Source organism: Echiichthys vipera (assembly GCF_963691815.1).
Source record: "Echiichthys vipera genome assembly, chromosome: 5".
NCBI lineage: Eukaryota > Metazoa > Chordata > Actinopteri > Perciformes > Trachinidae > Echiichthys > Echiichthys vipera.
In genome coordinates, this window is record NC_139830.1 from 5,214,957 (window position 1) to 5,230,594 (window position 15,638).

The 15,638-nt window shown below is 42.2% G+C and overlaps 1 protein-coding gene across 1 annotated transcript in view; it reads right to left on the bottom strand.

Annotated features, from left to right (window-relative positions):
- The window catches only part of acsl3a (acyl-CoA synthetase long chain family member 3a), a 32,740-nt gene extending 19,910 nt beyond the window's left edge, over window positions 1–12,830 (bottom strand). Inside the window, exons 1-3 of the mRNA XM_083914249.1 lie at window positions 12,704–12,830; window positions 5,373–5,908; window positions 2,790–2,967 (exon numbers count right to left, since the gene is read on the bottom strand). Of these exons, the coding sequence (XP_083770375.1) occupies window positions 2,790–2,967; window positions 5,373–5,747 (553 nt within the window). The 5' untranslated portion in view covers window positions 5,748–5,908; window positions 12,704–12,830. The remainder of the gene's footprint in view (window positions 1–2,789; window positions 2,968–5,372; window positions 5,909–12,703) is intronic.
- Between the last annotated feature and the right edge of the window lie 2,808 nt (window positions 12,831–15,638).

Sequence of the window (15,638 nt, forward strand, 5' to 3'; positions counted from 1 at the left end):
TGAGACTGTATGCTGTGTGATTGCTGCTTCTCGTTTGTGAAACTCACATATATGATCACAAATGATCATGAGCCCATTTGCCTTCTGACAAAGAGCCAATAAACAGTGCGCACACACACACACACACACACACACCAAGTGTTTGAGTTCACTGGGGGCCTTTGGCTGACTCCTTGATGCCTCTGTCAACATCAGATGCTCACGTAGACGCTCTCACCCCTCTTCTGACGCCATCACCCCTCACTTTCCTCCCCTCTGTCTCTTCCTCCACCGCTCTTTTCCAACCTCTCTACCCCCCACTAACACTATGTGTTATCCGCTGCCCCGAGCCCCTCCGCTGTCCCAGTGTTTGTGTTTGCGCGAGAGAGAGAGAGAGAGAGAGAGAGAGAGAGAGAGAGAGAGAGAATGATGCTTTATTGGGATCGTACAGCAGCAGCATTCTAAAAAGCCTGTCAGTTTAATGGATTGAAACTAAAGCATGCAGAGGAAATGAAGAGGCCTTCAAGGACAATCCAAAAGATTTAATGAGCTTTAAGTGCTGCCGTGAACGCTCATTGTAAAGAAAGTACTCTTTCGCCCAGAACATATTAAATAATCACTCCAGGCAGAACGCTGCTGCTGTACTGCTCTCTGTAGCTCGACTGAAAACATCCACTCTCTCCATGGTTAATGTTGACATATCCTGCAGCTTTTCTTTTATTTATTTAAAGTCATTTTGCTGTTTTTTTTAGTGTCGCAGATCTCAGAAAGTTTCATGTAACAACCAGCCTCGTGGTAATGTTACATTAGTCATCTGGACCTGATCACCTGAAGAAAACAACAACCAGTCTGGGCTGAAAAGTACAGCATTTAAAACTTCTCATTAGTTTTTTTACATGAGAGAAACGACGGCGATATACTCTGAAAGAACCATTTTCCGGTACAAAAGAAGCCTTTTTGTTAAGAGAATGACCAATGTGTGTATAAGTGGCGATGCTGCGCGTGTATAAAATTAAACTGCACCATCTCCAGTTTGGTATTTGAGTGTTTCCGTCACAAGAAAATGAAAGAGAACAAAAAAAAGCAAGGAGTGAAGGAAGTGGGACACTTATGTAACAGCAAAGCAGAAGGGACAAGTTGACCTTCTGTCTCAGCTGGGCCGGTCCGGCATCTTACAAGTTTTCCGCTAAAAACCACTAACAACATGTGCACGTACACACACACACAAATAGAAAAGGCTATAAATCAGCCTAATTGAGACACATTTGGAAGATGCTCAGTGGGAAAGACCGGACCGAAGAGGACAGTGAACACGGAGTCGCCTTTAAAGTCACAGAACGGTACAACAGAAACCGAAAGTACACATTTACTTCTGTGCTGTTGACGAAATAACTATAACTATGAACTATTAGAATTTTCAAGCATTACATCCTGTAGGAAAGACGTAAAAATATAATGATATCAAACCTAAAGTATAACAAGGATAGACCGGTATAGGGGAAGTTGTGTGTGTGTGTATCTATGTTTACTTAAAGTTGTAATCCGTAAGATGTTCATCTAGTTAATTGCCTGTTCAGTTCGTATCTATAAAAGAGTTAAAACAAAGGCGACTGATCATATGACCCACTAATGAAAGCACTTGTTTTTACAGCTTTGCCCAGAAATAGATTCTGAGTGTCTGTGGAGACCTCCAGCGCTACAATCAAATGCACCGCACTGTACAGTTAGTGGCGCTTTTTACGTCGTTTCCCTTCTCTCCTCGGACCTCCTGTCAGTGTGGAGCATGTGAAGGCATCACTCCGCATCGCTGCCATCGAGAGCTGGTGATCTACTGATGTCACACAGTCGACAATGTTCGGTTTCCAAAGGAACTCTGGGAGATGAAGTCCCAGCGGCTCATCTGCAGAGGCCGCTGGAAACAACGCATCTAAATTCTTACAGATGAAAACTTTAAACCAATACCTAAAAACAACTACAACTAGAGCCAGATTGATTTTAATCGGCCGATATTGGCCTATCACAGACTAATCTGCATCTATCTGGGGCGGCAGTAGCTCAGTCCGTAGGTGACTTGGCTGGGAAACCGGAAGGTCGCCGAGGTGCTGTTGAGCAAGGCACCGAACCCCCAACTGCTCGGGCAGCTGGTCACTGGCAGCCCCCTCGCTCTAACATCTCTCCATTAATTGCATGTATATAGGTCCTGTCTGTGCATGTGTGTGTATTTTAAAAAATTGAATTTCCCCGTTTGCAGGACTAATAAAGGAATTCTTCTTCTTCTATCGGTATTGACGTCTGTGTTTTCCGATATTGAAACTTCTTAACAGAATATAAAGGCAGAAAATGATGCTTGGGGTGATTTAGAAATGCTGTTATTTCGTAGGTCTTTATTTAAATGGTCAGCAATTCACTGATAATGAACGTGTATTTAACTATTTATTTTATTTTCATTTATTCTTTAATTTTTTCAGTGTTGTTTTGTGTATATATATATATATAGTATAATGAATAATAACGTATAATACTGTTAAATATTATTTAATAAGGTCATTTGTTAAGGACAGCAGACTTTTAAGTACCTTTGTATTTCATATCAGTGCAATCTCGGTGCACAAACCACATAGAAAATGTCATTTTTCATTCCAGCGTGAAAAAAAATCACTAAACATCTGTATCAGGCATTCAACTTGCAATGATCCTCTTTTACTGCAGGGTTTGTAATAAAGATTGCCTAAAATGTTGAGCCCTTATCATGAAGTGTGAACATCATCCTCCCTTGTCTACGTGTGTCTGTGTGTCCATAGTGGACTTACGTGGGAAGTTGTGCATGAAACACGCCTGGGCAGCGATCATCCACTCGGCTCGCGTCTCACAGAAGATGGCCACGTTGCTTTTCGGCCGCTGACCCAGCGACGCCAAACCGCTGCCCAGCTGGGACGCTGCTGTGAGGATTTCTTCATAGGAGAGCCAGCGGTACTCACCCAGAACCACCTGCAGGGGGAGAGAGACGGGAGTGGGACGATACGGACGTTAAAAAGGTGGAGTAGATAAAGGAAGGAAGGATGCAATGTTTCAAATCATTGCAACAGAAGCTGAACATCCACTGTTCATTAAATGGGTACTTCTATTTGCTATTTGTTTTAACTCCCCTTACCAAAAAGAGGTAGACTTCAAGTTCACTATACTTTTATAGTAAGTATACTAATATCAATGTACTCGCCCACTTTTTAGTTTAAGTTTAAGAAAAGTAAATTTTCAGTACACGACTAGTATACTTTTACGTTTACTTGTAATAAACTTGAAATGAGAACATTCAAAGGCTAATAAACTGTAAGCTAACTTTTTAGTTGATGAAAGTATACTTTGGCGTATACTACAAGTTATCTTAGTTAAGTTATACTTTTCCTAAGTATATCTTGATGAAAAGATTGAAAGAAGTACAAGTAATAGCCAAGTATACTTAGACTCTTCTGTAAACTTGCCAGTATCATCCAAGTATACTTTAATTAAAGTGAAATTCCGGCGTAAAATCATCACATGGTCTTTTTTGGCACTTGCATACATCAAATAAGCCATCGAGACAGTTTTTTCATGTACGAGCTATTAACGGAGAAATTCCGGGGAGTTGCTAACAGTCGGACGTGGCTAACACTGATTAGCACGGGGCAGTAGGGTGAAGGCATTAAAACAGCTTTTTTAACCACTAATACTGCTGAAAATAACAGCAAACCTCTGCAGCAGCATGAGAAGAGTCTCTACACACAAAACAAAGCAGCAACAGCGTAGTTAGTGAACCCAGAGTTTATTAAAAGAGTGTTTTAAAGACTTACCTACTGGCCCCTGTACCAGCTCCTCTCATAGTAAAGTTCATTCAAAGTCAATCCCAGAGGAAGGAGCCCACTGGTGATTTGTTTTGTGTGTAGGGACTCTTCTCATGCTGCTGCAGAGGGTTGGTGTTATTTTCAGCAGTATTAGTGGTTAAAGAAGACCTTTGAATGCCTTCACCGTACTGCCCCGACCTAATCACTGTTAGCCACGTCCGACTGTTAGCGACTCTCCCAGATTTCTCCGTTAATAGTTCATACAGGAAAAAAACTGTCTTGATGGCTTATTTGATGTATGAAAGTGCTGAAAAAGACCATGGGTTGGTTTTACGCGGGAAATACACTTAAAGTCTATATCTAAGTCTATACTTATAGCACACTTGAATAAACTTATTTTTGGTGAGAGTATTTAGAGGATGTACAGAGTCAATGAATCTTTCCGCATTACTCCAACCAAAGACCATGTGAGGAGTCCCCCTTTTATTGTGTGTTGGTGGTTACATTTCACCACAGGAATGATCCCACTGTCACATGTTTGGCCTGTTTCACATTAAAAAGTCACAGGAAAGGAAGCAACAGGGGCTCACTGACCTTGGCTCTGGTGCCAGGCCCAACCCAATCCACCCTCCACCCCCTCACTTCTTTTATTACTGTATCATTCTTTATTTACATTGTTTTTTTATTCATATTTCTTTTATTGTTGTATGACTGTCTTTTTATGGTGTACGTATTACGTGTAATGTGAGCTACGGGACACATTCCCAGAGGGGATGAATAAAGTATCTATCAATCTATCTATCTATCTATCTATCTATCTATCTATCTATCTATCTATCTATCTATCTATCTATCTATCTATCTATCTATCTATCTATCTATCTATCTATCTATCTATCTATCTATCTATCTATCTAACAGCAAACTTCCTCTTCCACTGTCATTCTCATGCTGAGGCCTCTCATGATTATCGTCTGCATGAAATGAAGATAAACACTTCTGGATACACCCTTACACTGATGTCAGTGAACACACACACACAGGAGCTTTCTACGTGTATTAAAGAGGTTATACTGACTCCTACTGGCTAATATATGGTAGTGCACACACACAGAGAAAGGCACACTGTAATGATGACTATACAGTACTGTTTTCCACTTGTTGGGAACAATAGCTGAGAGCTACACAGCCAAGACGTGTTCTCTTGCAGCAATAAGAGTTTCAACAGTGGGGTTTAAATGGATAAGACGGATCAGGCTGTTAGGATTAGTGGGGAAATTCATCCTGCTGGGCAAAGTTTACACAGAAAGCTGAAGTAGCTTTGTGTTGTATAAATGAATACAGTTTCTAACAGCAAATAGGTGACAAAACATGCTACTAGCCTACTTGATAGGGAACCAAACCTGTCTGTTCCTGCCACACTTTGACCTTTTTAACCAATTCTAGATATACCTTTGACCCAATGCATAGCTCTATTTTCCCCTTTCTTAAACGGATAGTTCAGATTATTTTTGAAGTGGGGTAGTCAGTGTATTACCTACAGTCAGTTCCCTCAACATTAAACTTAAACTTTACCTTCTTGAACACCTTTCCGTTGCTCTGCTCCTCGTCCTCCTCACTGATCACCTCCCTCGTCCCCAGGCAGTCTCTGTGCAGGAACCTCTTGGCTGCGTACTCAAACATCTTATCCAGGGTGTGCACTCCCGGGTGCAGCGCCGTCTCCAACCTCTTGGTGGCGTTCACCGCTCGGTAGGGTCCCTCGGGACGTCCCAGCACGGGTCGGGCCTTCGCCCTCTCGGCTCGCTCCTCCTCGGAGCCGTAGCAGTCCCCGTCGGATCTGGAGACCCAGGTGAGGATGTAGGAGGGCAGGAAGGTGATGAAGGTGTAGATCCATACCATGAGGTGGAAGAGGAGCAGCAGCATGGGGTTCAGGTCCTCCTTCAGCTTCATCTTGGTGAAGCTGTGCAGGTGTCGGAAAGCAGCGAGAAGAGAGCGGAGGAAGACGATTTGGGAGAAAAAGTTCCCACTCCTGCTGCTGCAGTCAGTCCCTCTCTCCTTTTGTCCACTGCTCTTCCTTCTTGCTTTCTTCTAGAGCGCTTCACTTTTCCTCCCTGGCAATAAAGACATAATTATATTGTTAAACTAGTTCCAATATAAGATTATGCCCGATCGCAGTCATGGTGATCCCTTCAAATGTAGATGAAGGATCTCATCTCATTCAGAAACTGAAACAAAACAAAAGTCACATGTACTCTTGTGCTCACAAAATGCAGAAGGGGAAAGTTTGTCACAAGCAAACCACGGTGTGACAAACAGACAGGCTGTGTGTTTCAAGCGTTCTTTCTGCTTCCACACTCACTAAGAACACAACTCTAATGGCTGTCAGTGTCGCACACTGTTAGTGTCAAAGAGAGAAAGAAAAAGAAGAGGAGAAACGATGACACGGTAAAACGGCTGAATCTAACCGACGTAAACAACACTAGGGCGCACTCACACTGTCCATCTGTACCGTGCCCAAACAGGTACCACGGGTAAAGTCTAGTTCGTTTGACCAGTGTGAGTGCAACCGTACCGCGCCTAGGTGCGACCCGCTTGCCGGCCGCAGACCGTTTGGGAGAGGTGGGCTTTTGTAAAGCGTGTTTGCATATGTAGGAGCACGAGCGTGCGCACGAGCACGAGCACGAGCACGAGCACGAGCACGAGGCCTACGGCGGCTCGGACGTGATTTTATGTGCGCCTGTTCGGACATAGAAAAAAAAAAAAAGACAGACCACGCGGGGACATTTAAAACAATGGCAGCCAAAGGTTCACGTTGGTGTGATGTCGCACAAGACGCACAAAAACTCTGAGGTCTATGGAAAGATTTGTAAACAAAGCGACGCATCGTGATCACGTCATCAATGCGTGTGACGTGTTACGGCGTGATGACGTATAGGCAGCAAGAAGCATTCTCCGAGGCCCAGGTAGTGTGAGTACAAACAGGCCTGTACCCATACAACTCCAGGACCAGAGGCGGATTAATGCACAGGCTGGTCTAGGCTGCAGCCTAGAGAGCCCAGGTTTGCAGGGGCCCCGGATTTGTCTTCATCTACTACACTGGGAAAAAAAATTGCTTCATGTTGGTCACTGAACAGATAGATATGGGACACATTCACTCAATCAGCAGCCATCATGTGGACGGTCTTTTCTGTTTTTACGGTCAACACTGAATTACTTTGAACTGCACTAAACTACATGAAAGGCGGTGTACAAATACAGTTGGATTGATGGATCCCAGCACATGGCTGACAGATTGTCTGGGTAAAGCTTTAAAGTGAAGCTGAGTATGGTTTAAATGGTTTAAACCCGGGGTGTTAAAGTGATCCAGTAAAGGGCCACTGTGGCTGCAGGTTTTTATTCCAACCAAGCAAGAACACACCTGATCCATCAAATCAACTGTGTGAAGGCGATTCAGCTGATTGCATGACTCAAGTCAGGTGTGTTTTTGCTTGGTTGGAATGAAAACCTACAGCCACAGCGGCCCTTTACTGGATCACTTTGACACCCCTGGGGAGAAATAACAATAATGCATATTGACATTTTTATTCAGCCCATCATCTGTCTCTGCAATCGTGCAGCTACAAAAACCGCCCCCTGCTATCACGGTGTGAAAATGCACACATGTCAACTATCTGAGGACTCTATTCTAGCAGCAGTAAGTCTTTATTTATAGGAGGGAGGGTCTCGTCTTGCTCCCCTGAAGCATCCTTCTCCTCACTAAACCGCCCCCTGACATGCACTCCACCCACGTCTGCCAAATACACTCATCCCTCAAGTGTCCCTTTGAGACTCGTAAATAAATCAGGGATTTTTACCAGCAGGGCTCTCCGAGGCTACCATCTGTTCCCTGTGGGATGTGGACGCTACAGCGCCGTTGTTTCTGTCTTGTGTCCTGAGCCTGGATGCCTTGCTTCATCACAGGAAGCTACGGCACGGCGTACCAAAACTGCACCCTGGCGCATCGCCACTGTTACTGCTTGTTGATTTTACTCACTCTTGAAACTCTTGCAGAAAGTTGAGGTCAATGAAACGGAGGCCGCAGCGATGAAGTCTGGGGAACTAGACGAACGATCAGACCAGAGGAAACACGGCCGAGCATCGACAGTTTTTTCCTTCTGCTGCTCTGACGATGAGCAGAAGTCTGAGGTCTACGGTGAAGATATTAACAGGAACGACTTTGAATGCACCCTCTATTTTAGTTTTCATCTTCTTTTGATAAAGAATATGAATGGTGTACTTTTAGCAAGTGAGTGAAACACGTTTTCTTTACTAACATCTACATTATCAGGTTTCTCATTTTCATTTTTTATGTCAGCTGCCGAATCTTTTTCAAAAGACTGAATGAAGAAGAATTCCTTTATTTATAACGCAAAGGAAAATTCAGTTTTTTCACTCTGTTATTATCTATATTGTTCACGTTACACACACAGGCCTGAAATACACACACACACATGCACAAACAGGACCTATATACACATGCAATTAATGGAGAGATGTTAGAGCGAGAGGGCTGCCAGTGGATCAGCGCCCCGAGCAGTTGGGGGTTTGCACCTCTCCAGCCACCAGTCCACACTCTATTCATGATCCACACAGGGACTCGAACTGGCGACCCTACAATTCCCAACCGAGTCACCTATGGGCTGAGCTACTGCCGCCCCAAATGCTAACAGATACTGGAACCACAACCTGCTCATGTTAAAACCATATTCCCCATAAAGATCACTGAAGATCGTCTCCGTGCCATTGTCTGACCTTCTAACCAAACTAGTGTTGCAAAATTCATTATTGTATGCAACAAAGATGGAAACTATTCATGGGATTTAACAGGAATGAACTGGAATTTACACTTATTTACCTTGTCATATACAGAACAATGTTCAATGTGTGCAAGATGCTAATTATCTGTTCATGTAACGGAATCATGCACAGTGAAATACAGTTAGCATAAATAACCCAAAATTACCAGTTTATTCTTGTTAATTCCCATATAGTCCCATGAATTCCCATATATTACTGTATTATTCCTGTTCATTTCTATATATTCCCATGAATTCACATATATTACTGTATTATTCCTGTTAATTTCCATATATTCTCATGAATTCCCGTATGTTTATGCTAATTTCCATGCAAATATTCCAACTCTTTTGCAAAAAACCCCAAAAAACAACCAAAACTCCAGAAATTTACCAGAAACTTTAACCAAAACATTACAAAATCCTTATTTCGGTGTTTAATTTCCTGCAAGATGATGAAAAAACTACTGATATTTCAATACTTTTCTATACCAAAATATCCACATCCAATAGTATCAAAAGTAACAAAGCTTTAAAAAAAAAAAGAAGCAGATCTATAATCTGATGTTCAACCAAAAGCTGCAAAAAAATATACAAATTTAGTATCGATTGGTCAAAATCAAAGCAGCCTACAGTTCAAAATATCCTGGAAGTATCCTGCCGTAGTTGGAAAAGCATGCGGAACAGTTCATCGATTATAAAACCTATGTGTTGATTCAGTCTCTGTGCAACAATCAGCTAATCATTTCAGCCCACTGCCATGACGATGTGACATAACAGCGGGGAGTGCTGTTGTGTGCCGTGCCAGGTGCCACTGGGTTACGACACTAAGAGCACAGAGATAAGGTGGAGCAGTCATGGAGGGAGGAGGCTGGAGCTGGTTTGTCAGGTGCTTTCCCATAAACTTGCATCTGAGTGAGAAAATTTGTTCATTCGTTCGTTCATAACCACCTGTAATGTCTTTCTGTTTTATTCATAGGGATCGCTTACAGCTCTGGAATCTCATTTCTGTATTTATGTGTTGAAAAGAAATTAAAAATAATCAGTATCATAATTCTAACTCATTATTTTGAAATATCAAGTCATTATTTTGAGATAGTAACCTGTTATTTTGAGGTATTACCTCATTCTTTTGAGAAACTAACTCATTATTTTGCTATAAAAAGTCCTTATTTTGAGATATTAAGTCGTCATTTTAAGAAACTAAATCATTTTGCGGTACTTAGTCATCATTTAGAGTTTCAGAGTCATTATTTTTTATCATTATTAGGTCATCGTTTTGAGAGACTAAGTCCTTATTTTAAGATATTAAGTCATTATTTTGAAATATTAAGTCATTATTTTGAGATATTAAGTCATTAATTTGATATAACTCATTCTTTTGAGATATTAAGTAAATATTTTGATATACTTACTCATCATTTTGAGGTACAAAGTCATTATTTTTGCAATATTAGGTCATCGTTTTGAGAAACTAAGTCATTATTTTGAGATATTATGTCATCTTTTTAAGAAACTTAGTCATCATTTAGAGTTTCAGAGTCATTATTTTGCGATAAAAAGTAATTATTTTAAGAAACTAAATCATTTTGCGATACTTTCAGTCATTATTTTGAGATATTAAGTCATCATTTTAAGAAAATAAATCCTTTAGTGACACCAAGTTATGATTTTGAGTTAAAAAGTCATTATTTTTGCAATATTAGGTCATCATTTTGAGATATTAAGTCATTATTTTTGATATAATAACTCATTATTTTGAGATATTAACTCATCATTTTGTGATACCAAGTCATTATTTAGAGAAAGTCTTTAATTATAACAACTTAAAGCACATTTTTCTCATCACAAAGTTGTCATTGTATTTCTTTTCTGTTAGTGGTAGAGATCAGTATCCATGCAGCCCGGATTAGACATTCATGAACCAGGAGAAACGAGTCCAACCCTGGTTTAAACAAACAGGCTGAACCTGACGCTCTCTGAAACCACACACACCTACACCTGCATACCTGAGTGACAAGCCCCACTCCTCTCTGTCTCTGTTAAAGGTCAAGAGCGTATTCTGCACCGCAGCGATACGCCAGCGAGCAGAACTCTAACCTCTTACCTTTAATCGAGAGAAGAAGTCGCAATATGTTGACTGTAGTTGCTCAATGGGTGGCTTTATGCAATAAGCAGGCGCTTTGCAGGCAGCCTCCTTACTGGATTAGCTAAGTAATATTGTGACATGGTCGATGTAGTGGTGGGGTGAGCAGACGTGTGTGTGTGTGTGTGTGTGAGGGAACCATTGCTTCCTCAAGAGATTGCGTGAATGGGGTCTTTTGTGTGCTGACGTCATGGTGCTTTCACCCACTCAGCTAAGCAGACAGGCCTCGCAGTCTTGCAGAAAGTTCAACATGGCCATTGTGGCGAAGCGACGCAGCAACATACGACCCGGTCTCAAAGGTCAAACTGTGTGTGAAAGAGAAAGACAGGATGTATGTGGTGTGTGTTTGTGCATGTGGGTGTGTGTGTGCATGTGGTGTGTCTGTGTGTATGTGTGCAGGAGAGATTTTGCACAATATTAAAAGTGTCTCTGTCACTTTGAAATAGTGACATAACCAAAAGGTTTGTAAAACAATCAATCGAAGAGTCATAATTGTGATTCCATGGAGAGTGAAAGCACCAAACCCAGTCGGTTGGATTATGCGGATCAGCCCGCAGCTTTCCTCCGCGTTTGTGTGCACACGCTGACAAACTATCGGGCAAACACGACGACTCGTTCATTCCTCTGCAAATGCGAAGTCAGGAACAACGATTCTGTTTAATGTAAGTTTCTTTATCGCGGATAAAATAAGTAAAAATGAGGCGTTTACTCTTTTCACTCGTCACTACTCCGTGCTCATTTACATTCATGAAATATGGTTTTCAAGGAGGAAGAGAGAGTGTGTGTGTGTGTGTGTGTGTGTGTGTGTTTTCTAATCACATCGGACCATCCTCCCGAGACAATAGCATCTGTGTCTGTAGGTACGGGGAGCACTCATCATCATCATCATCATCTGATAACCGTTGCCACAACAGGCCACTTCACTTCAGCCCTCAAAATAGACCTTAAATTAAATTAATTGGCATGCAAGTTTGAATTTGAATTCAATTCAATTTTATTTATTGTGCCAAATCATAACAACAGTTATCTCAGGACACTTTACAAACTAGGTATAGACCACACTCTATGACTTATTTATGATTTACATAGACCCAACAATTCCCCCGTAGAGTAAAATTGTAATTTGAAGAAAGTTAGAGGGAGGATTGTGGTGAAGTGACACTTTTTCTGCAGTTCTGGCCTTTGATTGTATCACACGTGCCTGTATTTCATAATTATATATATAGTTTAATTATATCTACCTAGAGAAATATCAAAAAAAGTGTGCTGATGTTCATAAAAGTTCCCTTCCATGTAAAAAACAAACACATACATGCGTATTACAATGAGCATAAGAGCTAGAGGACATGCTCACACGCAGAAATACTACAAAATAAAATAAAAATAAAATTAAAAGGCACTTATTATTCATTAATAATGAGAACAAAATACACACGACACAGGGATGAGTTGCAGATGTTCAAGCTGCAACATCCAAGAGCGTCACTCAAGCCGTGGCGAGGTAACTTCCGGTTTAGAATTTCAAAATAATACATTTAAAAAAACCGTGTTTCTACATTTTTACCGCTGTGAATTAATCTTATTTAACCTCTATACATGACAGAGCATGTTTAACAATGTTTTAACCACCGTGTTACGTGCAAAACACATCAATATTAAAGAATATAACCTAATATGTAGCCTAGAGTAGAACTGACAGACTGTAACAAAGTCATTTTAGGAGCACATGCATTCCTACTCATTGTTCTCTAATGAGAATAAAATATAGAAATAAGTCTAATTGTCACTCTCTCCCATTTTATTCTCATTTTTGGGCTTTTGCAGATTTAGCAACTTGACACAACTGCAACATCACCCGCACATCTGGATTTCCACGTGCACAGTAAAACAATAAAAACATTTAAAAAACGACGGAATAAACTTACCGGGGGTCAGTTCGTGCAGGCTGCAGCGGCGGGGAGGCGACTCTCGACATCCACCGGCTCTAACAGAAATCCTAAAATGCTCACACCCCGCAATCTGAGGCCCGGAAGTGCAGTGACACGCGCGTCGTGCTGCTGTTAAGGGATGGACGGCGGGTTGGGAGGGTGAGGCATTCCCTGCGATCTGATTGGACTCGCGGAGGTGGCGCGTGCTAGGGGCCGGGCCACGTGGAAGCCCCATTGGAAGTGACTGCACGGGTGTTACTAGAGGCCACGCGCGCGACATTCAGTCATGCATGTATGGCCTACAATCACACGCGCACTTAATCACAGCTCTCGTGAAAGTCAATAGAAATTATGAATAGTTATGAATATGAGTAGTAGTGTCAGGGACAATAACAATAAAGCAACCTGTTACATCAATAATCACATGTTTATTACAGCACCCTTTGCACTCTGCACCATTTCACTATTATCATGTTTACAATTTCATAAAAATATATATATTCTTGTATCTATATCTATACATTGCATATACATGGTGGCAGTAGCTCAGTCCATAGGTGACTTGGATGGGAACTGGAATGAATGGAGCGTGGACTGGTGGCTGGAGAGGTGCCAGTTCATCTCCTGGGCACTGCCAAGGTGCTGTTGAACAAGGCACCGAACCCCCAACTGCTCGGGGCGCCGGTTACAGGCAGTCCCCACGCTCTGACATCTCTCCATTAATTGCATGTATATAGGTCCTGTCTGCATGTACATGTATGTGTATTTCGGGCCTGTGTGTGAAACATTCATTCATTCATCTTCAACCGCTTATCCCGGGGTCGCGGGGGTGCTGGAGCCGATCCCAGCTGACATCGGGCGTGAGGCGGGGTACACCCTGGACAGGACGCCAGTCTATCACAGGGCACATAGAGACGTACAGAGACAGACAACCATTCACACCTACGGGTGATTTTAGACTCATCAATTAACCTAACACGTGCATGTCTTTGGACTGTGGGAGGAAACCGGATGCGAACCTGTGACCTTCTTGCTGTGAGGCGACAGTGCTAACCATTACACCACATTAATAATAATAATAGAGTGAAAAAGTTGAATTTCGCCGTTGCGAGCCAAATAAAGGAATTCTTCTTCTTCTTCTTCTACATAATAGTTAGATGTCTGTGTTTACCGGCACTTTATCAGCACTGCATTGGGTTTATGGTGTAAATCTAAATTAGAGATGCACGATCCATTTTTTCCCGATCCAAGCGTATCGGCTGATACCCGATGCCCGATACCTGATACCGATCCAATACTGTTGAATGAATGAAGCGTATACCTTGCCATGTGAGTGAGGACATCATTCATTCATTCATCTTCAACCGCTTGTCCCTGTCGGGGTCGTGGGGGGGCTGAAGCCGATCCCAGCTGACATCGGGCGTGAGGCGGGGTCCAACCTGGACAGGACGCCAGTCTATCGCAGGGCACATAGAGACGAACAGAGACAGACAACCATTCACACCTACGGGTGATTTAGAGTCATCAATGAACCGAACACCTGCACGTCTTTGGACTGTGGGAGGAAACCGGAGAACCCGGAGAAAACCCATCATGCTTGACATAAATATTTAGCCTTGTTAGAAAAAAAGGTAACAAATTAACACAGATATAAATGTACTTAATATTATTTATTACCAAATAACAAAGTGTACATTAGCAGTATTGCTGTGTATGATATTAATAATAAAGAAATGACTGGATCAGAATGCTGGATCTGCCTCATTCATCCGATATCAATATCCGATCCAGCTAATCCGTCCATATCGGAGCCGATATCTGATCCAGGTATTGCATCAGTGCATCTCTGATCTAAATGTATGGTCCACTTTGGAGGGTGGGCTTGGGGTTCATAATGACAGGAGTAATGCGCACTCTCAACATTTACAGAACACCCCACCACAACCACTGCCCTGATCATGCAGCACTAGAACGAAACACTACTCGTCCAATTTGTGTATTCTGGCTTTGCCACAGTTTCATTACTCATCTCATCTCATCTCATCTTCAACCTCTTATCCGGGGTCAGGTCGCTTTAGCAGGGGACCCCAAACTTCCCTTTCTGGGGCCACATTAACCAGCTCTGACCCAGGACCAGTTTCATTACATTACATTTAATTTAGCTGACCCTTTTATCCAAAGCGACTTCCATTCACACCCATGCAAAGCACAGGGAGCTATTTGGAGGTTCAGCGTCTTGCTCAAGGACACTTCGACATGTGTACCAGAGGAGCCAGGGATCGAACAGCTGATCTTTAGTAGGGGGAAAATCCATTCTACCCACTCTACCCCGAGCCACAGTTTCCTACTGAGAACTGACCCAGATAGTGCATTTATAACCCCCCCCCCCCACCACCACCACCACACCACAACACACACAAGCATGCACGCTGTGATACCAAAGGCCCATGATACCAAGGTTCTTTGTGAAAATGTATCCTCACATGTATGTTGATATACATTATTAGTATTATTAATAAGGGTTATGAGTGGATCTGTGCATCAACGCTGATGCACAACGCTGGGAGGGTTAAAGCGAGTACAGCTGGTGCAAAATATCCTCATTTCTTGTCTTTACACTCTACCTGTCATGCATTATGAATATTTACTTTTATAGATTATTTTTATGTTGACTGTTATAGACCTAAGAAAATATGACAGTGGAGAAATGTACATTTAGGCAGTGCCTGCCTCTGTGTCTGTGCGTACTTGAATAAACTCAGACTGCTTCTGAGCTATAGACTGGAATGATTTTCTTCAACTGTGTGCAGTGTGATGACTCACTCTGCAGAGTCGTGCAGTGGCTGTGTGATACATCACCCATGGAGAAAGAAGGTATAGAGAGACTCCTTCAACCTCGCTGCCTTAAAGAACAGAACAGGAAATCATTCCT